Source organism: Petromyzon marinus, chromosome 42 (genome assembly GCF_048934315.1).
Source record: "Petromyzon marinus isolate PM22_M1 ecotype Great Lakes invasive population chromosome 42, UKy_Petmar_22M1.pri1.0, whole genome shotgun sequence".
Lineage (NCBI taxonomy): Eukaryota > Metazoa > Chordata > Hyperoartia > Petromyzontiformes > Petromyzontidae > Petromyzon > Petromyzon marinus.
The window spans coordinates 9,044,843-9,071,115 of record NC_133708.1 but is presented as its reverse complement, the minus strand read 5'-3'; the positions used below and the strand labels follow the sequence as shown (position 1 = coordinate 9,071,115).

At 44.3% G+C, this 26,273-nt stretch overlaps 1 protein-coding gene across 1 annotated transcript in view; it reads left to right on the top strand.

Annotated features, from left to right (window-relative positions):
* Positions 1-15,647, top strand: part of LOC116951200 (uncharacterized) — a 33,626-nt gene extending 17,979 nt beyond the window's left edge. The window contains exons 13-14 of the mRNA XM_032969684.2: positions 6,663-6,758; positions 11,510-15,647. Coding sequence (XP_032825575.2) covers positions 6,663-6,758; positions 11,510-11,650 — 237 coding nt within the window. The 3' untranslated portion in view covers positions 11,651-15,647. The remainder of the gene's footprint in view (positions 1-6,662; positions 6,759-11,509) is intronic.
* The last annotated feature ends 10,626 nt before the right edge of the window (positions 15,648-26,273 follow it).

Sequence of the window (26,273 nt, the reverse complement as noted above, 5' to 3'; positions counted from 1 at the left end):
CAGACGTCCTTGAAGAAGACGCCCTTGAAGAAGTGGGAGTAGCTACTCTTCGCTCCCACCAGACGCAACCCGCCGATCGACTAACTCTGCTGTTACCCATTTATACTGCTGGCTGGACGGCGGGCAGGGAGGATGTAATGAACTTGCGCCGTTGTTTCAAATGCCGTGCCAAGAGATCGAATCGAACCCGGCGACCTCTGGATTGCGAGTCCAGTGTGATGACCATTGCACCGTAAGATGTATCCAAATGCGCAGTATAGGTGAGTGTTTGGTACTTTAACCGCTCATGAATGTATCTATGTGCGTTGAACTTCTTTCGCACCGTACGCAGCCAACCGTGCTCGCTCGTGAGCCATTAGCTGTAAAGTCCACGGTAATGGCCTCCTGATACAGAGCAGCCTAAGCTCTCATTACTAATTTTATATACGAACCTTGAACATCGCCCTCGGCTAAAATAGAAAGAAAGAAAAAACTCGTGACGTAACTAATTCTACAAAAAAGGTTACTCTTACATAAGGGATTAATTTAATTATGTGCTCGCTTTTGCAAAGGGCATTTTACGTTTTAGCTTTACATGTACACTGCGCTACAGAAGGAACGTGGGCTAGGAGGCAGGGATCATAGGATGCAAGGGTGCATGGAGTAATCCATGCTCGGCATTGAGCGAAGACACAGAAGGACACGTGTGTCAGAGAACAAATGGAAATTAGAGACGCCACGATGGCTGTTAAGAAACGGTAATTCGGTGATGGTGGGACGAATCGTGGCTGCAAGAGATGATAGCTGATAGGGCAAGACTTGTAACAGGATGGAAGCCAATTGAGCGGAACATTTGGACAGGTGGAGATGGATTAATGAAGTCAGCTCTTGGGAAGGAGTTAAATCAATTGTGGCATTGATGATTGAAGGATGGCAAAAGCATGCGCAGGTCTTCATCGAACAGTGGATAGGTCATGGTTGATGATGTTGTTATATCCCCTACGAGTTACTGGTAGCAGACTGTACCCATTTTTTTGTTAAACAAATTGTTTGGTAATGTCCCTGCTTTGGCAGTTGTGGACAAGCACAAATAACACATCCTTTAAAATAAAGGTATATAACAGGCTGTATCACGTTCTTCGAAAAAAATCGCTCAAGAAATGTGGTTAATGAGCAATCGATGCCATATTTGGATTCAGCACTCGTCAAAACCTCCAGGTGAAAAAAAAATGTTACCTTGGTTCAGAGACTAAAAGTAAAAAAAAAATCTTCAAAAATCAAAGGTTTTAGTTTTTGGATTTTTAATTGACATTTGAAGATTCATCTCGGTACAGTATTCACAAACACAACTATATTTATACCACGTTTCAGCTTTCTGGCCGTATTAAAACTGCATCGTAATTGGCACCAATCAGTCACGATGCTTATTCAATATTAGGTACTGTCAGCGGTAAAGGTGCTGCCCTGCAATCGCTTGCTCACGCTGCTGTGCGCACAAGGTGGAGTACTGGAAAACCCCTCTGCAGAGGATATTTCACCGACTCCACCACGCAGGCCAGTATGTACGTTGAACTTCTTTCGCACCGCATGTAGCCAACCGAGCCAATCGGAGGTGGGAGCAGCCACACGTTGCCCCACCATACGCGACCTGCCAATCGACTAAATGCGGGGAATCCCTCTGGGTGGGTAGAGGCAGCGGGTTTTAAGAGACTTGCACCTCCGTTCCAAATGCCATCCAGGAGATTGAACCAGCGACCTCCGGATTGCAAGTCCAGTGCGCTGACCATAACTCCGGTGAGCCACCCCAATTAGATACTATCCTGCCCAGTTATTTTCACTGCAGTGTTGAGTGAAAGTAGGGTAACATTGTGTCGACTCTTTGGTTCTATTCGGTAAAGTCTCGTAGGTAAAAAATAAAACAACCTACGTAACTTTACCGAATAGAACCAAAGAGTATGGATCCTTGCAGTCACGAAAGCTTCAAATCTAGAATTGTGTCGACTGCATCGCATGCTATTTTAGCAGTAGGCCATCTACATGCATTAGAAATGTTTATGAATCACCGCATGAGTACTGACAATTGGTTGCCAATGATTCAAGGTCTACGGGGCGACTGAGCATTTCCACTCTCATCCAGTTGTGCCAATCCAGTGTATACTTTCATTAGCAGTCAATAGAGAATTATGCATACTTTATTCACGTGTGACAGCACTACTAATCATTACACTCATGATAGCTATAACTCCTGCGAGCTATAAATTTTTTCGGTCAAATTAAATTGAGAAACATCCATTTAGAGTATTTGACTGCTATACATTTCCACGCGATAAGCCATATCGTTGAGCTATAATTCGTGGTCAGGTCGCTTCTGAAAAAAGCTAATAGTTCAGTGGGCCTTATCTGGTAAAATAAAAAATAGTTTCTAGTTCTCAATTCAATTTGTTCTGTGCACATCGCGTCTTCATTCAACGACACTTGCTTTCTAAAATGTCACAGCTGACAGTGCACCATCCTGTGTGAGAGAACTGCCCCAGAAGACGAATTTACAGAAATACATGAGAACTCGGTTTTCTCCGCGACACTGTTACCCACAACTTCTATTTTCCGAAGGAGCTGTGGGATTCATAAAAAAAAAACTCCTATGATCCATAGACCTCGTTCTGCTGATGTGGCATATGATAGCAGACAATACGATTCTTGATAAAGGTCCTGTACATCACCAAGAAGATTGTACTGTTTAGTGGAAGTCCCATGAGTCGCACTGGAGGCAGATCTTTAATACTCGGCTCATCGTGTTCACTCGCATGCCAATAATTTCTGAAAGCTGGAATTTGCCAAATTGACCCTTTCCCATTCCGAGACGCCTGCAAGTTGCAGGGTGTGGGTGTCCCGTTCACCGCTGAATCTCCGAACGTGCAAGCGGCTCGGCGTTCATTTTATTTAGAGAGGCGTAGCGCCGTTGTTTTCAAAGACATTCTTACTCACCGTAGATAACTGTAGCGACACGACCGCAACTCTACGATAGCTGGCGTCAAACTGTGCCACACGCCCTCCCGCATGGCCTTTCATGGAAGTAAAACTGATGACGTACACATACGTCATCGTAATGGGAAAGGGTAAAGTGAAAACAATATTTCATGATGTTTGTTGTTTTATTGATGAGTCATTGATGACAGAGCTGAGACTATCGACTCACTACGCCCGAAGAAGCTGGCCTAACCCACAGATCTAATGCTGGGTTATTGCCTGAATTTGAAAGGGGGATTTTTCGCTGTGCCAGATCAGTGTGCTGACGCTGAGTCACCCCCAAGAGCCGCTTGGGCCACATCACCACTGTCCGTAGAAGTTACCGTGAGAAACCCCATTGGTTGCAGTTTCTTGCGACGGAGGTCGTCTTTCAATTCGGCACTGGCACGCAAATCGGTGTTCTTGTTGTCAAAGGCCACGTGGCTTATCCCATGAATGTTCGGATTGACCTATCTCTTGTAAGATATTAAGAGCGCCTTGAAGTTGAGAAAGTCGTGCTTTTTTATTAATGGGACTTTCAAACCCACCCACCTAACCCCTTTGCAATTGAATGTTACACTAGCTAATAATCTTTGGGTCTTTCAGTGAAGTCCCGTAGATAGGTTCAAAGAAAATAACAAACAAAAAAATTCGACGTTTCGATCTCAACACAAGCGGTCGTCATCAGGAAAAGAATGGGTCGGCTTAAAAACGGGGGGTTAGCTTCTAAAGGCAAACTGTTTGTGAAGGTAGCAGCCAATGTTAATGTAAGTGGTGGGGCTGCCAGGTAACAATTAGCATGTTAATGTCAGATCGCCTCGCACCAACCTAGAGGTTGGCGCGCGAGGTGGCACTCGGCACGCTCGCCGTGGAGGCCGCTCAGCGATCTGACATTAACATGCTAATTGTTACCTGGAAGCCCACCACTTACATTAACATTGGCTGCTACCTTCACAAACAGTTTGCCTAGTAGAAGCTAACCGCCCATTTTTAAGCCGACCCCCCTTTTTCCTGATGACGACCGCTTGTGTTGAGATCGAAACGTCGAATTTTTTTTCATTAGTTTTTGTTCTTTTGTTTGAACCTGTCTACGTGACTTCATCGAAAGACCCAAAGAATGTGAATTTCTGCAGTCACGAAAGCTTTAAGTCAAGATTTATACTAAATTTTTTAAAAATATGAATAAATTGTTGCTATTTTATATGATATTCACAATAGAGTTACGTGTAGAAACGTTCTATGAACGTTGTAAATGTACAGCAAGCAATTGCTGGGTAGTTTCTTGGGGTCAGTCAACTACAGCACTACTCTCTCACCCCGATTTGAATGCGAACCGTTGCTCGACTTGACATTCCGATTCAATAATTATTGATTATAATCAATCCTAGTGCTGCCCTTCTTCATGTATCCAACATCCTGGTTAATGGTAGCACCTCGATTGGTCGCTGGGTTGACATGGACTCATTACTTACGACGTACAGAGATTGAAGGACATTGATTCTCACGCATGCAATTCGATGCATTAAACATGAGCTCAAGAATCATTAGCAACTGATGAATCCATACATTTCTGAATACTTAACAATGATCCTCCAGCAGTGAGCAATGCTGAAGGTGTGCATTACACTCCTGTGCAGGGTTATTGCGACCTGGGCATTGCTTCCAAGTGTCTCCTCGGTTGATGATGCTGCGTTGGCAGTGGCGCACAAGCACACGTAGAGCGACATCTCAAAGCATTCGTCAATAGCACTGCCCTAAATAGAACAAAATAAAAAGATAACAGCCGACATTTCAGGCAATGGCCCTTCTCCACGTACGTACGTATGCATGGTGAACTTCTGTCGCATTGTACGTAGCCAACCGTGCTAATCGGAGGTGCCGGGGGGGGTGGAGGGGAAATAGAATGGGCAATATATTTCATACTCGCAGCGGCTTTTGGCTGGCCATCCATTGAACAAAGACGGCGGTCACCGCATCCGCTCGCTTTCAGATGCCCTTCTGCGGCCGTCTGGAACGCTCTTCCTTCCGATATTAGTAAGCCACTGGAGCTACGCACACTTAAATATCGATTGAAAACGAATTTCTTCGTGACTGCTTTTTGGGTTGCGTTTCATTGTCCTTCCCTGCACCTCCGATCAGCACAGTTGGCTATGTACAGTGCGAAATAAGTTGAACACACATACATTTCACTGCACGCATATTTGTTTTTTCTTTTCTTTTTTAACGGCAGTGTTACTGACGAATGCGTTAAGTTTCGTATTATCAAGTGTGCAGATGGTGGAACTGCAACCAGGACCCAGGCATGGCCAGGGGACCCCATTAATTCCTTGCACTAGGGCCCATGTCAACCGTGGTGCCCCGCACTGCATCGCAAGCACATGTGGGGCGCACAGGTGTCGCCGTGGGGAGATGTTAACTACCTCGCCTGGTATGCAGGAGGTCGTGGGTTAGATCCCGACCCTAAGGCCTGCTGTATACTCTTTGGTTCTTTCGGTAAAGTCACGTAGAAAGAGAAATTAATAAATTAAATAATAGCATACGACGTTTCGATTGCAACACAAGCAATCATCATCAGGTACAAATGAAAGAGAAAACAAACCTAGTGAAGTCACGTAGAATGGAAACAATAAAATGATAAAAATATAAAACAATAAAATTCTCACGACGTTTCGACTGCAACACAAGCAATCATCATCAGGTGTGAAAACCACAGCAAAAAAATGAAAAAAGTGGCGGGTTTTTTCAAATATTTCAATTTCTTGCTGTGGTTTTGACACCTGATGATGATTGCTTGTGTTGCAGTCGAAACGTCGTGAGAATTTTATTGTTTTATATTTTTATTATTGTATTGTTTCCCTTCTACGTGACTTTACCGAAAGAACCAAGAATATGAATCCCTGCAGTCACGAAAGCTTTAAATCAAAATTTAAACCCAGTAAACTTAGAAATATAATGCAATACAACACAGATAGTCGGCTAACATAGCAGTCAACACCTTACCTGGTTGATTACGTTCTTCCAAAGATTGCTAAATTTAAGAGAGAGATAAAACACAGAACCGGAGACACATAGACAGACACATAAGCGGAGAGAGATAACACAGAGACACACAGAGAGAGACACACGCATAGGCCTGCTGTATATTTGGAGTTTGCATGTTTCCGTCCCTGTGGTAGTTATTTTTCTCCTGGACCCCATGTTTTTCCCTCCACATTTAAAAACGTGCGTTTGGAGTATTTGGCTGCTTTAAATTCCCACGTGATAAGCCACTTCGTTGAGCTGTCATTTGTGACCAGGTCGCTTCTGAAACAAAGCTCAGTGAACCTTACCTTGTGAAATAAAAACAAATAGTTGAGTTTTTATTTAGTTTTACAGGCGTGAGGCGTAGACCGTTAGTCTATACCACTGCGTAGATTTTTTTTTGTTTGTTTACGGTTGTGCTGCATCGCACCCCGACTTGCTTTCAGTTTGTACCTCGTGTTGCCCCACGTGATGTCCATCGTTTTGAGCTCCCAAAGCAGCTGCCGGGCACGTGTGAGACGAACGCCGAGCATCGCGCGGTGCAACCCGATAACCCGACGGAGAGCTGCGCATCGCGTTTGTTGTGAAGGGGGGTGTGCAATAAAACGCGGGCGGCTGGGCGGTTTGACCTGGTTGTGTTGTGTGACTGTGCACAGGTGTTCCTAGCCCTACGCAATGGCTCCTTGCACGTGCCCTACCGGAACTCCAAGCTCACCCACCTCCTGCAGCCAGCCCTGGGTGGGAACGCCAAGGTTTGTCCTCTCACGAACGCCACTCAATGTCCGCGAGAATTGTTGTCATGCGCCGTGCATTAGCATGGAGGGAAGATAATTTGACGCGATTTCAACTATATTTACGTTTACCAGGTAAGGCCCACTGAGCTATTTAGCTCCTTTTCAGAAGCAACCTGGTCGCAAATGACAGCTCCACAAAGCGGTTTATCACGTGGGCATTTTAAAGCAGCCCAAACGCTCTGAGCGCACGTTTGCGTAAATGTGGAGTGTACAAAACCTGAGGAACAAGAGAGAAAAATCTACGCGACCACGGGGAGAGACATGCAAACTCCAAGAATATAAAGCAGGCGTCAGGGTCGGGATCTGACCCACGACCTCCTATACACCAGGGGAGATAGTTACCATCTCGCCCTACCACTACTGGTGGTAGGGCCTCCACTGGAGCAAGCTCTTGAGAGCCATGTTTTGACAAACTCTGCAACAGGCCAGACATCTTGGAAGAGGTGGGAATACCCACACTTTACCCCACCGCATGCAACAGCTTCCCTCATTAATTCCCTACTAAAATAATAGGGAGAAACTATAGACGCAAAACATTTTAAATTCGAACCCTCTGCATGTCTTCTGTCAACCCCAATACATTTTGAACACTCTCCCGATGCACTTCATCCAACATAGCCGGTGTGATCCGCCTTAGAAGCTTCCATGATCCTTCAGTTGAAGTCAGCGATGCCTCACGTATTTTGTCGCGTGCGTACACACGCACGCACGCACGACGTGGTGTCCGATGTAACTCCACCAGAGAAAATCCACTGGGGTTGTGTCAGGTGACCACGGCGACCGCGCAATTGTTCCCACCTCGGCCAAGCCAACAAACGGCCATCCGATTTAAAGCTTTCGTGACTGCAGGGATTCATCTTCTTGGTTCTTTCGGTGAAGTCACCACGTAGAATGGAAGTAAAATAATACAAATAAAACATAATAAAATGCAATCCTCACGACGCTTCAGAAGAAGGCTGCTTGTGTTGTGGCCGAAACGTCGCGAGAATTTTATTTTATTGTGTTTTATTTTTATTTATTTTTTTCCCATTCGACGTGACTTTACCGAAAAAAACAAGAAAACGTCCATCCCTTTCGCACCAATCCCGTACTGCACAAGGGCCGGGTTACGAGATATCAGTGTGCTTTCTATAGATGGAGCACCCTGTATTTTTTTCCACCATTACATTCGGGGTTTTGTTCTGTTTTTTTTTTTCTTCGTAAACCCGATTTACAATTCTACTAATTAACATTACGTCAGGAAAACGTCCATTGGGGATCCCCTCACAAAGCGACCCCTTTGCATTTAAGACTGGCCTGGAGAAGCAAACTTCACAGGACTGTGTTCAAAACCCCTTCAAATTCTTTTTTTTTTAATCCACAAACTAAGCAGAGCGTTTTCCCACACACCCTGCGCAGAGAACATATTCCTAGCATGGCAGCCAAACTGATATTTTTCATTCCCAGAGGTATAATTTTGCGAAATTTAATACAAACTAAAACGAAATATTACGGGGTTTGTTGTGCAATCATTGGGGACCGGGCTAAAACCGTCAGCTCGATGCACTTGAGAACCCGGTTTAATCACAGGCTGTGGCTCAAACTCAGATTGGAACCCAGAATGCCATTGGTGCCTGCTCAGCGCCCTAACACCTGGACCATTGGGCCACCTCAAACTGTCGTCACTTCTTGCTGTGAAATATAAACTGATAAAATGTGGTACATTTTATTAATCCTATTCTTGTGTGTACCGGCATATTGAGATAAACAAACGTGCGTACGGAAACTTTTTGTGCGTATGAAAAAAAATGTGTTGTAGCTCTGCCTTAATTAACACGCCCTTGATTATTGTTCTACATTGAAAGTCGCCAATTTCACCGCTTGTCAATTCGTAATGCGCATTGACTGATTGCAACAAGGCCAAATGGCTTTGCAGCGGCTATAAGTTGAATCGTACTTAAACGGTCAATGTTCAAGTTACGTTGACAAGCGATTATGGAAAACGTGCCGCCACTTATAAAGAATTGGCCGCGGCAGATGAAGGAAATCAACGAGGGACGTTTGAAACGCACGCGGTTGGAATCCTCTCCAGTGACGTTTCGGTGTCAGCGTTTGTTGTGCCTTGTTGCGCCTGCCACAATTCAAATAGGCGAGAGTAATGAATTTGTCACGAACTAGTTTAACACGTAGGCTTTCGCGACCAATATCATCCATAATAGAGTTTTTTTTGGGTTAGATCGCGTAAATATATAAGTGTGGTCAACACATCTACGCCGCTATGTAAGAAACGAAACTGGTGGACTAATCCACTAATCTGGCTGTTGCCTGATGAAGCTAGGTGTAATTACTGGCGAAACGTCGTACTCAGGTTTGTAAATGTTGTGGCTTGGCTCTCCAACACACCGGTGTGCTGTACTAGTGACGAATTGGCCACGTTCTGTTTACGTGACAACCCTTACTAGTTGGCTGTGTCGGGTGGTGGCGGGTTTTAACGACACATTTATATATTTACGCATTCTAACCCAAAAATCTTCTATTATGTCATAAACTAATTTATCAAGTTTAGGGCATTTATCACTGCCTCTTTCCCGAATTACAGACCAGCCCGCCGCTGGTCACACTCAATTAGGTCTGGCATTGCTCAAGCGCATCCTCCTCGTAACTGTAACATAAGGGTCAGCGCTCACGTGAATGCTACTGTAGATTAAAAAAAAAGTCATTGAAGGAGGAAAAAAAAACATCAAGCATTTTTTTTTAATTTGCTGGGTCTTGTTTAACAAATCGTACGAAGTATGTATCGTCTTATTCATTTATTTACGCAATATATTTTCGGCGTAACTCCCAACGACGAAGAGAGGCGCACATTTTAGAGACGCAAATTGCGAAGCATCACCGACCCAGTGTTGTTCATCCTCAAAACGTTTGCCATCGGCGAAATGCTTTTCGAGAAGAAAGGGCAACGGGAAAACGCATCGATGGGACGGAAACCGCAACGGTAAAACGCACGTGGAGGGGTGGACACACGCGCACACACAAAAAAAAACATAAATCATATTCCAACATTGTAAGTAGGGCTGTAACAATTTGTTGATTGGCGTGGTTTATTGCACTTATGATACGTGCAGAACATCGCCCGTGTAGGAAATAACTCACGTTTTTACGATTCGCGTGTGTCCATCGTTTGTTTTGTTTCATTCTGCTGCACAGTATATTTATGCCGCTATAGATTTCGCAGATTCGTACGGCTGCATATTTTATTCTGTACATTCTTGGCGATGTGTGCTTTATATTTAGCACGAGTGCAAACGACAGCAAAAACGGAATCTTGAAATCGACTCGCGTCCTTGATTTGTGACAATTCATTGAATCGAAGAGGCTTTGATTATTCCGTGCCTAATGTCACATTTTTTGTTTAAATTTTTAGGTACAATTTTCTGGAAGTAAATATTGGATGTATTTAGTCGTAAACGCTGAAAGTAATTTATCCGGCAAGACATAAAAAAATGGATGATGACTCAGACAGTGCTCTTCATGATAAGTGATGATGGTAATAATAAATCAGATTCATATCGTGGTTTTTGTTGTTGTTGAACCACTTCAAGGCACCTGACAATGAGCCTATACATCATATACATTATTGTACCGCACTCGGTTGTTAATCGTGCAGCAATAAACCGATTTCAAACCGCCTGTGCTTACTTTTAAAATTCCTTCCCACGTTTTGATGACCCAGACAAAGAAGGGCATGACCAGAGTTGTGTTGAAAGATGATTTCGTGATGTTGGAGGTGATTTGACAAAAACACTGCCACTGACACCAGCTGCATGGGGTTGGCCAGACTCCTGGATATGGGAGTCTGGCTTGTACTGAGTTCCATGAAATGGATATTGGGGGGGAGTTTCGCTCTTCCCTTCCGTGGTGACCCAATCCGGAATGGGAGACGTTAATTTTAAATCAGTTCCCTTTTCCTCAGCCGGCTGCCTTCCAAAGCTACCTCATCTATCCCGGGTTTTGAAATCAGAGTTGTATTCTTCTCCTGGACGCAGCTGGTTCATGGCACCTTCTTTCCGTGTTCTCTGTCCAAGACCCCTCTGGGTGTTTTCCCCAGAGAGGAGTTCCACATCCACCACCCAGCAGGGATGCGCCCCAAACACCGCCGTATCCCAGCGACAGGTTCAAGGAGATTAACCCGTGCACGTCCAGGGATTGCCTTCTCAAAAACGAAGATGTTGAATTTGTGATGACAATGATAATGACGCCCAGTACAGTATTTATTTAGTTATTTACTTATTTGCAAAGCGCCGTGTCACAATACGCTGTGTTCTGTGGCAGGCTTGTTTGTATTTGTCATTTTTCCAGTTTTATTTTTTTCCACAATCGGGCTATCAACGTCATGTCACGAGATGAAGTATATTTCGGGTGTCTCGCAGAGCAGTACAACCTTCATTTTTAAGAAACGTTTTTTTTGTGTTGAGTTTGTTGTCCTTCCCCGTACCTCTAATTAGCATGCCTTGCTACGTACGGTGCGAGAGAAGTTCAACGTAATACTTACATGGAAGTGGGTATCGTTTAGCAAACCTGAGACCACAACGTCGCATTGGCAGGCTTGTCTGTTGAAATCAGTGATGGCAATTTTTTTTATCTTGATGATGATAATGATGGTGGCGGCGGTGGTGGTGATGCTGTTACCGTGTGTGTGTGTGTTCGTACGTGCGTGTGTCTCCCGGCAGGCGTGTGTGTTTGTCACCGTGAGCGCGGACGACGCAAACCGCGGAGAAACGCTGAGTACCTTGCAGTTCGGTTCCTCCATCCGTCAGGTGGCACTGGGCGCCGCTGCGCAACGAGTTACTCCGGCCAGAACCAAGCCCTGAGCTGGGCGCGCCCGTGGATCGCCGCCGCTGCCTTCCCAGTGTCTAGGCGTTGTCTGCAGGTATCGTCGTTCAGCCGCGGTCAATCCACCGCTTGGGTGAAAGCGTGGTGAAACCGCAGCCGCCTCTCATGACCCTGCGTTGTATTAATCGACTCGGCACCACCTGCGCGCCAACAAAGGAGCTTCTTCACAGCTCGTCGGACTCCTGATTCTAAGCCGATTAAGGAAATCACGATGTATACAATAGGCTGATACGAACCAACGTGTAAAATGTGCTTATGAAAAATTGTATATTGGAATTTGCTTGCAAACAATATCCAGTATAGTACTCGATCAAGATTGAGCCACATTTGTAGTTTATTAGTGGGACATCCCAACACACGTAGCTCTGTGTGTGCAGCCGGTGCCGCTATTGTGTTTGAAACCTTTCCAGACCTCTTGAAGAATGCCCACAGCAGCTGTCTACCCAGCAGTATGAAGGAGTAACCCCACCGTCGATTGGCAGGTCGGGTGCGGTGGGATAAATTGTGGGTACTCACACCACTTCCAAGACATCTGGTCAGCATGGAAGCGTTGGCCAAGTTACCCTCGAGGGGAGGCCCTTCTGCCATCAGTGGCATACGCAAGGCATTTCAGGGCTGCATCTTTGTGCTCTTCATAATATGTTGTACGTTTCAGTGTGCCAAACACAGTTATTACTATTTCATATTCTTACACAGTTATTACTCTTTGGTTCTTTCGGTAAAGTCACGTAGAAAGGAAATAAATTAGATAATAGTTATTTTCTTTAATAATTCTCAATACTAATTTATTTTCTTTCCACTTGACTTTACCGAAAGAACCAACGAGTAATTCCTGCAGTCAGGAAAGCTTCAAATCTAATTTGATACACAGTTATGTTTTGATAAATCCGTTGTGATTCAAGCCGCTTTTTCACACGTGCTGTTGCACTTCAGGGACTATGGAAAAAAATCAAAATAATGATTTTTAAAAAAAATGTGTTTATTACGAAAATGCGGCGTGATTAACGGCTTTGTCTCGTAAACAAAAAAGTAGGAATGAGCGTGAACACGTGAGTCACCCTTCACGAGGCAGCAGCAGGCTAGGGCACCTAACGAGGGCTCGATTTATCCCCTCGATTGCCTGTAGCTTTCGAAAACTTGTGCACAGACGACTCTGTCGCATTGCCCGCTCTATTCGTAGCCGCTCTCTATAAGTTTCGCGAGCGAGATCACCAGCGGTGAGTGGGTCGGGACTGGTGTACGTTCTGTTCGGACGTGACCAGACGCACACCCAGCAAGGGTGCGACCCCCTCCTGAATAACCGACATGCTCGTGCATACGCTTCCAACTCTCGAGCACAAGACCGTCTATCGGGGCGTGATTCAAGCACGCCCCGCACGGCCCCTCACCTTCGCGGAATCGTTCGGTCATTCCTACGCGGTGAGACATTCAAGGCAACGGTGGCTTTTGAAAGAAGCGACAAGGACCGTATAATCCGGCGTGGAACAATTCAACCCAATTGTTCCAATTCATAAAGAAATGGCCCCATTTTGTAGTTGACAGTGGCGTTGTCTTTGTACCGTTCGCCTTTTGGCATTCTCTGGTCTGACACTGGTAGTGAGACTAGGCCTGAAAGAAAGCTGTCTCTGGTGTAGACCAGCCAGTTTCAAAGACCGCGTATTATAATCAGGGCATGTTTTGTTTGCATGTTCACTACAAGTGTGTGCGGCTAACGCAGACATGATTCCTTGCAAAAAAGGTTTCTATTTGGTGTTTAAACATCTTAACACAACTGTTTAATTGCCAGAAAAAGTCACAACTATTCTTATTTTTTCATGCTTTGATCCTGGCAAAAAAAGGTCCCATTTTGTTAACAATTCATTCGTTTGTTGATTCTTAAAAGCTCACGATACATGTCTATGAATCGATGGTTTTTCCATCTCTATGCGATGTCGTCCCTGCAGCCATTAGAGGCTCTATTAGTCATTCTATGAGCCAAATACTGAACGTGTCAGGGCCACCTGAGGTGGCATAACACGTGGTTCCATTTGATCCATGTGGCCAACAACAGTGAATGAGATGATAGCCGTTTGAAGTTTTGTGGATTATAAAAAAAATAAACTCTGATTGGCTATATAAATAAATTGATATGACTAAGTTTTGCAATATTAGGTGATAACAATTTACGTTCTGGCCCATGGACTATCACTGCAAAGAACAAATTTGAATCTCTCATCAAGTCAAAACTGAATTGTGTGAAATCGTAAAATTGGTTGGTGGGGTGGGGTAGGGGGGGGGATTAATTTGATCACTTTTTGTGCAGAAATAATGAGAATAGCAAAACGCTCAAAAAATATTGAAATCTCAATGTGAATCGATTGATTCAAAGATAGCAATTGTCAATTATTACTTTACTATGAGCCATTTGTAAGTAATTCATCATGCCTCATTGCAGGAGTAATGGCCCTAATGAGATTCCCTGGCTTGCAATTACGCCATGATTTTTGGCCTTTTGTGAGCAATATCGGCCTGGCACTGTGATGCCAAGCTGTCCATGCCTGTACATTAATGGCCCATCTGATGAGAAAAACAACCATCGTCAACTTGACGACGTAATAAAACACTTTTCTTTTGGGTCGATGCTAATGCCCGCACAATACGCCGCTTACAGATAAGAGGACGTTAAACGTGGGCCTGCACTCTGCGCTTCGGAGGATTCAGTGTTAGCGCCTATTAAGTGTAATTGATTGCTGAAAATTACACTAATTTTCCTGTTAAGAAGTTATAATTAACGGAATAATTTCCCGTAAACACGTGGACGCCGACGCAAAATGTGCTGTAACCAAAGCCTGAAAATCGCGCAGAGAAGCGCAAGGAGCCACGGCGCTTGACATTTGCAACGAGAGGCGAGACACAGGAGCGTGCGGAGCGCAGAACCAAATGCTAATAGGAGGTGCATCGCATCGATTGTCCGGGGAAAAGGCGAGCGGGGGCTTGGGCACAAGACGCATCGCTGGAGGGTGGGGGGGGGGAATTAACGGTCGGTGCTCGAGAACTGACGATGAAATTGGCAGCTGAAGGAATGAAAACACCACTGAGTGAGAGCCACCTTGGAGACGGTGCAATGAAGCCATCGGCTCACGTGCCGGGGCGAGACAGATTGCTCCAACTAGAGGCCGTGACACATGGCGGTCGCTTCGGGAGAGCGGAGGCCGTGATCCAGCAGTAGATAGAACGCGGCTTGATGGAAGCGATCCTGAATTAACGTGTTTACAATGACGTTATCCGGAGAAGCGTTTTTTCTGGTGTATTTATGTTATTCGGTAGATGATCCCAGCAATAAATGTACGCACAACAAAAAAACAAAGATGTGTGTGATCCAAGTATGCAATGAAATCACGTGAAGAATTCATTTCTAACATAGAGTTTACTTTTGATTTAAAGCTTTCGTGACTGCAGGGATTCATATTCTTGATTCTTTCGGTAAAGTCACATAGAAGGGAAACAATAAAATAAAATAAATGTATAAAACAATAAAATTCTCACGACGTTTAGACTGTAACACAAGCAATCATCATCAGGTGTGAAAACCACAGCAATATTTTTTCTTTAAAATTTCTTGCTGTGGTATTCACACCTGATGATGATTGCTTGTGTTGCAGTCGAAACGTCGTGAGAATTGTATTGTTTTATATATATTTTTAAAATTATTTTATTGTTTCCCTTCTACGTGACTTTACCGAAAGAACCAAGAATATAGAGTTTACTGTAGAGGAAACATTTAGCCTGAAAATTATCAACAAACTGTGATTAAAATAAAAGTATATCGGTTTACTGAGATTGCTTTGATATGTAAATGCTACTGGGTGACAGCAGACATTTGAGTTCATAATGGATTCTGTATATACGTGATTTTGTGCTGTTGTAATTGTATACTGTAGCACAACTTTGCATACCTCTCTTAACTGGTGTAATAAATGTTGCTCTTTATTTTCACGGGGGAAAAAAAACGCTCACTGAGTCTTGAGAGTAATTTTCATGGGTGTTTTAAACATCGGGGCGTTTGGGACATCTTCACGAAGGTGGGAAGAAATCCCAGGGTGAGCGGAGAAAACCTCCACGTATGAGGGGACAATACTTGAAGCTCCACACGGATAGATTCCATCCCATAGAAAAATTCATTAGATTCCATCCCACAGATTCCATCCCACAGATTTCATTCCATAGACATTCATTAGATTCCATCCCACATATTCCATGCCACAGATTATATCTCATAGATTCCATTCCATAGGCACATTCATTAGATTCCATCCCACAGATTCCATGCCACAGATTCCATCCCATAGGCACATTCATTAAATTCCATCCCACAGATTCCATCCCACACACAAATTCATTAGATTTCATCCCACAGATTCCATCCCACAGATTCCATCCCATAGACACATTCATTAGATTCCATCGCACAGATTCCATCCCACAGATTCCATCCCACAGACAAATTCATTCGATTCCATCCCACAGATTCCATCCCACAGATTCCATCCCACACACAAATTCATTAGATTTCATCCCACAGATTCCATCCCACAGATTCCATCCCATAGACACATTCATTAGATTCCATCGCACAGATTCCATCCCACAGATTCCATCCCACAGACAAATTCATTCGATTCCATCCCACAGATTCCATCCCACAGATTCCATCCCACACACAAATTCATTAGATTCCATCCCACAGATTCCATCCCACAGATTCCATCCCACAGACAAATTCATTAGATTCCATCCCACAGATTCCATCCCACAGACAAATCCATTCGATTCCATCCTACAGATTCCATCCCACAGACAAATTCATTAGATTCCATCCCACAGATTCCATCCCACAGACAAATTCATTCGATTCCATCCTACAGATTCCATCCCACAGACAAATTCATTAGATTCCATCCCACAGACAAATTAATTAGATTCCACTCCACAGATTCCATCCCACAGACTCCATCCCACACACAAATTCATTAGATTTCATCCCACAGACTCCATCAACACAGACAAATGCATTGCTGTGCTGTCATCTCCTGGTCACCTCGCAGCCCCACGCGCTGGCGGGTCACCCATGCGTGCACTCACTGGGGCTCAGCTACGCTTCACCGTCTGAGATCACGACGAGATTTGGTCACATTCGGGGTGCCTTGGTTGTACAATTGGCACGGCGGAATGCGGGTGTTTGGTGCAGCCCACGGTTGCATGAGACGCACATGGGTTAACGAGGCAAGTGGCTGGCACGGCACGACTCGTTTTACCGTGGCACACGAGTGCCAAGGCCTCCCAAGGTCTCTTGTTAAGTCGTGGTTGGTTAGCTGAAGTTGGCTGTCGGCCGTGATGCATCGCTTTGGCAGAATCATGAAAGCTGCCTGTCCGCTTAACATCTCTCTATCTTGCCGTGGATCAAAATTCAAAGTTCTTGGTTGTTCGGGTAAAAATAAAAAATCTGAAATGCAAGGCTTCAAGATCTGTCGAGGACAATTTATCTTACCGTGGGGTTGAACCGTCTGCACTGCTGTCTTGTAACAGGTATCTCAAAGTCGAACGCACGTGTCATCACGGCAAGCATACCAGGCTTTTGTGTGTTGGTATGCTTCCTCTATTTATGCATTTTTATTTTTTGTATGCATGTGATGTTCATTTTGAACGTGTGTGCTTTATTTAGGACGACACACTTTCGCAACTTTGACACTCGGTGCGACGATGTACCGGTGTGTGGAAAAAAAAAAACTTGCAATGGAGTTAAGATATTTTCGGCAAACACACTCTCCCCACATTAGATGTCAATGCTGGGTCAGGTGCTCTAATTAACCCACACATGAATTCTAATCCTCGATGCCACACGGGTCTGCAGCCAATAAGAAAGATTGTTCAGACAAACTCTGCTGGATTTGCCAGCTACGCTTGCACATTTGCCAACTCCCCTGCTGGTTTATATATGCAAATACTCTGAGTGAACGCACAATTAGCAATTACTTAGGAGCTCCAGTTGTTCTTGCAATGATGAAGCCCATTGCTGTACTCTGCATAAATACTCCTGTTTTTACTGGCATATCCAAGCCGAGCCAACACGGGGATCTCATGATGAGGGTGCTCACACGTGCTTTGGATTGCACTCTCATGCTCACATGTCCTTTGGATTGCACTCTTATGCTCACATGTCCTTTGGATTGCACTCTCATACTCACATGTCCTTTGGATTGCACTCTCATGCTCACATGTCCTTTGAATTGCACTGTCATGCTCACATGTCCTTTGGATTGCACTCTCATACTCACATGTCCTTTGGATTGCACTCTCATGCGCACATGTCATTTTGATTGCACTCTCATGCTCACATGTCCTTTGAATTGCACTGTCATGGTGCTAATCTCTCATTAACACTGCTGTTGTGCGCATATGCGGACATGATACTCCTATGCGGCGACGGAAGCTCATTCATCCTAACCTCCCTCCCTAATCCCTCTCTCCCTAATCTCCCCATTAACACAACTGACGTGCCACATATATAACCTCTTGTTGTAACTGCTCTCTCGCTGGTTCAGCAGTTCCACTGCTGGATTATATTTTTTTCCGCCTGAGGACGACCACTTGTGTTGCGATCGAAACGTCCTGATTTATTTAATGTTATACCCACGTGACTTTACCGAAAGAACTAAAGAGTATGATACGGGTGGTTTCAAACTGGCTATTTGCCAAGGCGAGCCAGAACCAAACCGTGATACGCTGGCCTCACGAGACATATGAATCTGGCTTGGGGCCAAGCAGGGCCAGGTGCGGGGCTAACAGCGCGTTCATTGCCTGTGACAGCGTCGCTGCGTCATCTATGTGCGTTTTGACTCGATCATTGCATGGGACGTGGTCAGCACGGCTTGACTTCTGCAGTGGGAAAACAACCTCTTGAGCCGTGCCGCATTGGCACAGTGTAGCTCTGGCACGGCTCGGTTGTAAAATGGAAAAGAGGATCACATTATCTCGGGCAGCTAAGTACCCCGAGGGTCTGGCCTTAATGGGCTCTAGGTTCAAGGAGCACAAATTTAAACCGCCTGTTTTGCTCCGATGATGACAAAGACACGTTGGTACTTTGCACTTTTGAATAAAGATTATCTCTGCAAATATATTGTCATCTGGCCACATGGCCGGCCTGCTCTAGACCAATTCTTCGACCACATCAATTCCATACACCCAGCCATCAGATTTACTATGGAAGTCGAAAAAGATGGCAAGCTACCTTTTTTGGATGTCCTAATTAAAAAGAGACCTGATGGTTCAATGAGCCACTCTGTCTACAGGAAAGCTACCCATACGGATGCTTATCTGAAACCGGATTCCCACCACCATCCATCACAGAAGAATTATCTCATCAAGACTATGTATCATAGAGCCCAATGCATATCCGACCAGGAACACATAGGCAGTGAACTCAAGCACGTACACCAAGCTCTTAAGGCAAATGGTTACTCCGACTATACAATCCGCAAAGCTATCACTCCAACCATGAAGAAGGACCCTCTTGAGGAGCCTTTCAAAACCATCACTTTACCCTACATTGCGGGGGTCACAAAAAAGATCTCCAAAATCTTGAATAAACACAAGATCCAGGTCCGTTATAACACATTACATAAAATCCGTGATCTGGTTCCGTCTGTAAAAGATGTGATTCCGGACATACAATACCCTGGAGTCTACAAACTAAGTTTCCTCTGTGGTAGTAGTTACATTGGAGAAACCAAACGCCATGTCTCGGACCGCATTCGTGAACACAAAGCAGACCTTAAACACGGTAGGACTAACACCTCGGCCGTGGCAGATCATTGTTATAATTCAGTAGGCTCACATGACATTGACTTTTCCAAGACAGAGGTTCTTTGTAAGCCATCTGGCTACCATGAGAGATTCGTCCATGAGGCTATCCACATATACAAGCACAGAGACAATTTCAACCGAGAAGATGGATTATGGCTTAGCAATCATTGGAAAGATTTGATAAACCATGTCAGGTCTTAATTGATTCTTCACGCTTACAGTGGCTTTCAGACAGCATACATTAAATTTTTCGTCTCCCCCCTCCTCTTTTCAGAACATAGATGGACTAGTCCTTCTAAATAAACTGCCAAATCGCTGCGCGTGGCGCTAACGTTTTTTATAAATAAATACACCGTTTAAAAATAAATAAATTTATGCAAACCGACACACCTGATGACGACCGTTTGTGTTATGGTCGAAACGTCATGAGAATTTTTATTGTTTTATATATTTTATTATTTTATTGTTTCTCTTCAACGTGACTTTACCGAAAGAACTAAGAATATGAATATTAATTACCCAGTGAACTTAAATTTTCTGAGATTTATGTATTTGTGCAGCAGTGTCATGTCCTAATTTGGTTCGACTAGTTTTCCTACAATTGCACTAAATTATTCCCAAGAATGACCTTACGTGAATGTTATACCAACCTAAAAAAGTTATGTTGTAAATTGCAGTACTGAGCACTCAGTGTTTCGAGTGATGGGCTGCTTTCAGAACTAACAAGCTGCTTCAAAATTAACTGGTATTTGAGGTTAAAAATGTGATAATTTTATCGATTTATTTATTTATTACATCGCTGAACGTGGGTACTCGGCAGCCTGTAGCTGTTGTGGCCCAAATTATGTTGGTATAACTGACCTGTGGCCTGTGGGCAAATTTGAACACGTGTACATTTTCACAGCTTGCGGTTTTGCCACGCTGGGCTGCGTGTTAAGCATTTTCTTCACCCGAACTGTCACCACGAACTGCTGCGGGCATCTTCAGAAGTTGAAAATGACGATGGCTCCAACAAATGTGTTCACGGCAGAGGTGAATTAATATAGCTCGATTTATGATTTGCCGGAGACTTCTTTTTCACCACGCTTCCTTCACGTTTACAAGGACACATATATATTTTACAAAAGTATTTTATTGAACAAACGATTCAGATACACACAGAGGGAACGCTTGGGAATTGACACAAGTTTAAGACAATGCGGAGTACAATGATGATTACCGAAGTTTCCCATTGTGATCCTGTCAATGTCACGTGTTTCAATAATCACGAGGAATTTTATTTTGAACAAATTATTTCGTGGAGGCTAGGTACTCATTAATCAGCTTGTCCTCATCTAACACGGTGCAGAAGAAGTCTCAAAAGCAGATCAACCTCTAACAATATCAGGATAACGTTGGGATCTCAGAGGTTGCTTTGTGATATCCACTTCCACGGGCCATTTTAAGGGATGTATGTTGAACTTATTTCGCACCGTACAAAGCCAACCGCGCTAATAAGAGGTATGGAGAAGGACCACAAACTAAACACAAAAAGCAGTTCTAAAGAAAATTAGTTGTCAATGCAGGTGATTTATAAGTGCTTAGCTCCCAGTGGCTTCTTGATATCGGAAGGAAGAGCGTTCCAGACGGCCGCAGAAGCGCGTCTGAAAGCGCCGGGCGATGCGGAAACCTGCCTGTTCCATGGCCAGCCGCTGCTTCGAGGATGACCAGAAGGGGAGTCCCAACAATGTGCCCCATGTTGAAAAAACTCTCCTGCATGATGATGTGTTCGTTGCGTACTTCATTTGCACTTCTGCTAGCGAAAGGGTCACATCACCCGTGATGTGCGGATAATTGAGACGTGAAGCCGTGTAAGGGAATTTAAATATGATTGTTGTTCAACAACTGCTCAATTTATTAAAATGGGGGCGGGGAACTATGGCAGAGTAATACAGTTTCATTAAAATGAGATGTATTATTATTTTTACTAATTCTAATAATTTATCTTCTTTAGTTCTTTCGGTAAAGTCACGTAGAATGAGAATAAAATAATAAATTGATAAAATAAAATAACATAACATATCAATTTATTATTTTTTTTCTCATTCTACGTGACTTTACCGAAAGAACCAAAGAAGATGAATCATTGCAGTCACGAAAGCTTTAAATCGAAATCTAATAATTTAATTCGTGAAAATAAGAATTCCGTTGTATCACTGCATTAACCCAGTCCTAATAAACTCAAATCGGCCTAGTCGCATGCACTCCGATTGCCCTCTTGATGTTGTTTTCCCGTGTTGTGTTTCTGCACGCTAAATAACTCCCCCCCCACCTTGCTGTAGATGGCTTCTGCTGCTCGCATGTCGAATGGAATAAATAAACGCAGCCTCGAGAAGCTGCCCACGATTCCCCCATGCAGCAGCTAGCTTCTCTCGAGCGCAGGCGGCGATGCGAGCTGGCAGCACGCTCACTTTGACAACTCCACTTCGTGCCCACACGCAAGGAGCTGTCGTGCACAGGAACGCCATCACAATCCCCTGCGCGATGCGGATTGACGCTGCAACCTTTTTTAAAGTTTTTTTTATATTTAAAAAAAAAGATTTCTTGAAAAGTGTGTGTGTGTAATTCCATTTTCTTACACGTAACATCGGCATAATTTATATTAAATTCTCACACAATAGACGATGACTTGGTACCGTATTAATTGCGTCGGTCGTAATACGAATGCCGTTAATAATTGCATTAGTAACGTGCACGTAGCCAGGAGGAAAAGAACATTGACTTTTTTTAAATATATAACTTAACCTATGCCTGGATTGGCTCGGGCTATCCGAAGCTAACATGTAATTACGTTGCCTTATTTTTGCTGCGTTCATTAACGACAAACGCAGGCCTTTGAAGGTTGCCCTAATCGAATGACGCCAATCGGCCGCTCCTCCTTTCTGCCATTGAGCCCAGCCCAGATGCCGCGCTGCTGAATGTGTGGAGAGCGCAAAAAAAACTGCACCTGGGCCCACGGGCTGAAGAGGCCCAAGTTCCGGCCTGCAAATAGAGGAGGCAGATTGGACGGTGTACCATCATTTTTTTAAAATTTTATTTCTCGCACCATGGTCCATACCTAAGCACGATGCGCCGTCGTGACGCCTTACGATCCCCGTGCTTCTGGGGGCGGACCCGGCTGTCTGGCCAAGGCAGAGTCGGCTAAACTGTCTGGCTTGAAGCTGGCTTGGCCCGGCTGATGTTGCCGTGTTAATTTCGAGTCGAGCCCAGTCGCCTGTAATCGTGAACCGGGCCGGCGTGCCTTCAAGTGGTTCGTGGGAACGCCCGCATGAGCGAATGTGTTTCGTAAAGTGCTTCAATAGCGCGGCCTGCTTGCAATCGCGTGGTCCGTACGAAATAAAGATGTTGGTTGAGGACTGCAATCTTTATTCATAAAAGGGGAACTTATGCATTGTGTTATTTTATTCTCGCTGCAAGTCGTACGTGAATTTCACTCGCCTTCCACTTTTGGTGCCAACCCACCGAAACCGCACATTACCGTCACGAACATATTTTGATTGTGGTAAATGTCTCCGTAGGTGTATGTTTGGGAAACTTTAATAAACCCATGCCTAAACGCCATGACTCTTAACAATATTATTATAGCCGGCCTGGTGGCTCAGGGACAGAGCGAGAGGCTCAGAGTGAAGGTTGCGAACTCAAAGCCTGGTTGGGGGATTAACTTTATTTATTCTGGAGGAATCCGATGAGCTATGAAGCTCTTTTTTTCACAGATGTCCAGTAGCGGCGGGTCAGAAAGTTATAACGAACAATCCAAACACGCGATACGAGTGAAAAGTATAGGAAATCACAAAAAATATATTTTACCAGGTAAAGCCCACGGATGTATTCGCTTATTTTGCAGAAGCACCCAGGGCCATAGATGAGCACCACTTTGAAGGATACTCAACTGATAATAAAGTATTAAAGCTTTCGTGACTGCATAAAATGACTCATTGTTTTTTTCGGTAAAGTCACGTATGTAGAAATACAATAAAAATTATATTAAAACAAAAAAACAATCACGACGTTTCGATCACAACGCAAGCGATCTTCATCAGGTGTCAAGAACAAATCACGGAGGTAAATACAACAACAAGATGAGAGACGAGAATTCAACAAACCTGAAAAAAATTATGTGAAGCACATCCAGTCAGGCCAACAACACAGTTAGACACTTCCTGGCGGACCACGAATTTCAGAAGAGTGTTGAGTGATGCTCAACTGGTTTTTCACTTAAAGACTCGCCCCCGTCACGGGAATGTGGAATCTCCACTACTTGCTCAGGGCCGTAAATAGGAAATAGACACCATCTGAATGCTTGTATGAGCAGGAAATACATAATTATTGTTACTGCTGGTGGTAGCAGTATTGGTGGTGCGAATAAAAATATTTTGGTTTTGCAGTGACATCATCATCAGCTTCGTAATTACCGCTGCTACCAGGCCTTTGAGATGGCATGTAAATTACACATTTAGCTTGGAACTATTCAGCCCAATGTATTATTAACACAAAGCACTCGATTGAATTATGACAATTGGAATATTTACATGCTCGGTGGAATTGTTTTCTTGCGTTTATGTTTATTTAAACCTTACACTCGTAGCAATCAATACGGCAAAATGGTGCTCCGTCGTCCCATCGTATTTCTGCAATGAAGTTTGTGTATTAAATATTTAAGGTCGAGCACATTTTTAAGTGCAGGGGTTTTCTGGCACGTAATTCATCCGACCTTTTCCCCGGGTGCCTGTAAATGCCAATCCACTAATTATCGCAGCGGTAGGTTTTTTTTTGTGGTTATCCGGTAAAAAAAAAACACACAAATAAAAAAATATTTATAACAAACTAAAAAGCCCACGGCACGCTAACCTAAATGATCAACATCTCATGTAATCTACGACCCAGTACCGCGTATAAATATAAAAACGAGGACTTCACATTGCACTGGAATAGAAAATGTATGGAAAAAAGGAACCTTCAATTACCCCCTGTCGTCATGCAAGCAGACAGCTTTGGCATTCTGCCAACGTGGCTCCATTCCGTGTGCAATGCGAATCCCCTCCAGCATTTTGGAGAGAGAAAAAAAATATTTAGCTGAGGTTTGTGGGCTTCGTAGTCTGAGTTTGAGGATTCTTCGTCCGGTTTTGTGGGTCACGTGTCTCTGCGTGCCTTGTGTTCATGGTGTCTTTTGTTCACGGTGCAGCGTGTTCACGGTGCAGCGTGTTCACTGTGCAGCGTGTTCACGGTGCAGCGTGTTCACGGTGCAGCGTGTTCACGGTGCAGCGTGTTCACGGTGCAGCGTGTTCACGGTGCAGCGTGTTCACGGTGCAGCGTGTTGTGTTCACGTGGAGTGCACCACGGACACCACCTGACAAGGAAAATGTCGCAGTTTTTTTTTTCAATCAGGCTAAAGATGAATGTTATCGTCTATTTCATATATCTTGAATCGCGCGTCCTTTTCATTATTTCGTTGATGTAATCTCATGTTCACTTGTGAAGCGCTCTGTGACACTTTTATTCTGAAGGGCGCTGTATTTAAAGAAAGTTTGATAGATGTATTGCTTTGCTCTGCGCAGGTGCACCCAGCATAATAATAATAATTTACAGTCCTTTTTCAATACACTTCAGGATGGAGGCTTCCTCATGCTGTGTTGGCCATGGTGATTGTTTGAACCATGACTTCACCATGCTGCACCGCGCGGGTTGGTGCATACAGGGCACAGGACCAGTTCAGGTATCACTCGACAGTGAGAGTAAAATAGGCTTGCCGTGTGCATGGATGTACGTTGAACTTATTTCGCACCGTGCGCAGCCAACCGTGTTAATCGGAGGTCCGGGGGGAAGGACAACAAACTAAACACGTAAAAGCGGTTCTAAAGAAATGAGTTTTCAATCTAGACTTAAAAGTGCATAGCCCTAGTGGCGTCCTAATATCGAAAGGAAGAGCGTTCCACACGACCACAGAAGCGCATCTGAAAGCGACAATGCAGTGACCTTCTTGTTCGATGGCCAGCCAAATGCCAGTGCGAGGATGAGCGGAGCTCACGTAAAGGTTTCTGCTCCTTGACGAGATCAGCAAGGGTATTGTGGCTCATTCATGGCAAGCACTTTGCGCGTAATGAATGCGACCTTATAATGTATTCGTTGGACGCCCACCACTACCATCATTGTGCATCCACAACCCACTGCATTTTGCAGGCAAGGAGAGAGAGAGAGAGAGCACTCATTGGAGGCACGTGACATTAATGCGAACAAAATATTGCGAATTAAACAGAATCTAGAAGGCATACAAGATCAAAGAAGGGTAAAGGTGCGGGGCTGTAATGTCGTCTTGCTCACACCACTGATGACAGTAGAAAGGGCCTCCAGGAGTGGGGGTTCTAGAGAGCCCCCTAAAGAAAGTGTTTTGACACTCAGGCTCGGATGCTGCCCCAAGGCCGTCCACTAGCGCAGCTCTAGAGAGTCCCCTTGTAGGATATTTGGCCTCCTCTTCCACGCTGTCCTGATGTCATCGATAACTGTGGTGAACCCCATTATACTGCTGGGTGGACAATGGCATGAGGTGGTGGTGGGGTGGTGGATTTAAGAAACGTTCACCGTAGTTTCATCTGCCATCTGCCTTGCCGGGACATTGAACTGGTGACCTATGGCTTGCATGGATTGCAAGTTGAGTGCGCTAATCATTGGACCATAGCAGAAACCTGTGTCAAATAACTCAATGTCGGCGGAAGGGCAGAGCAT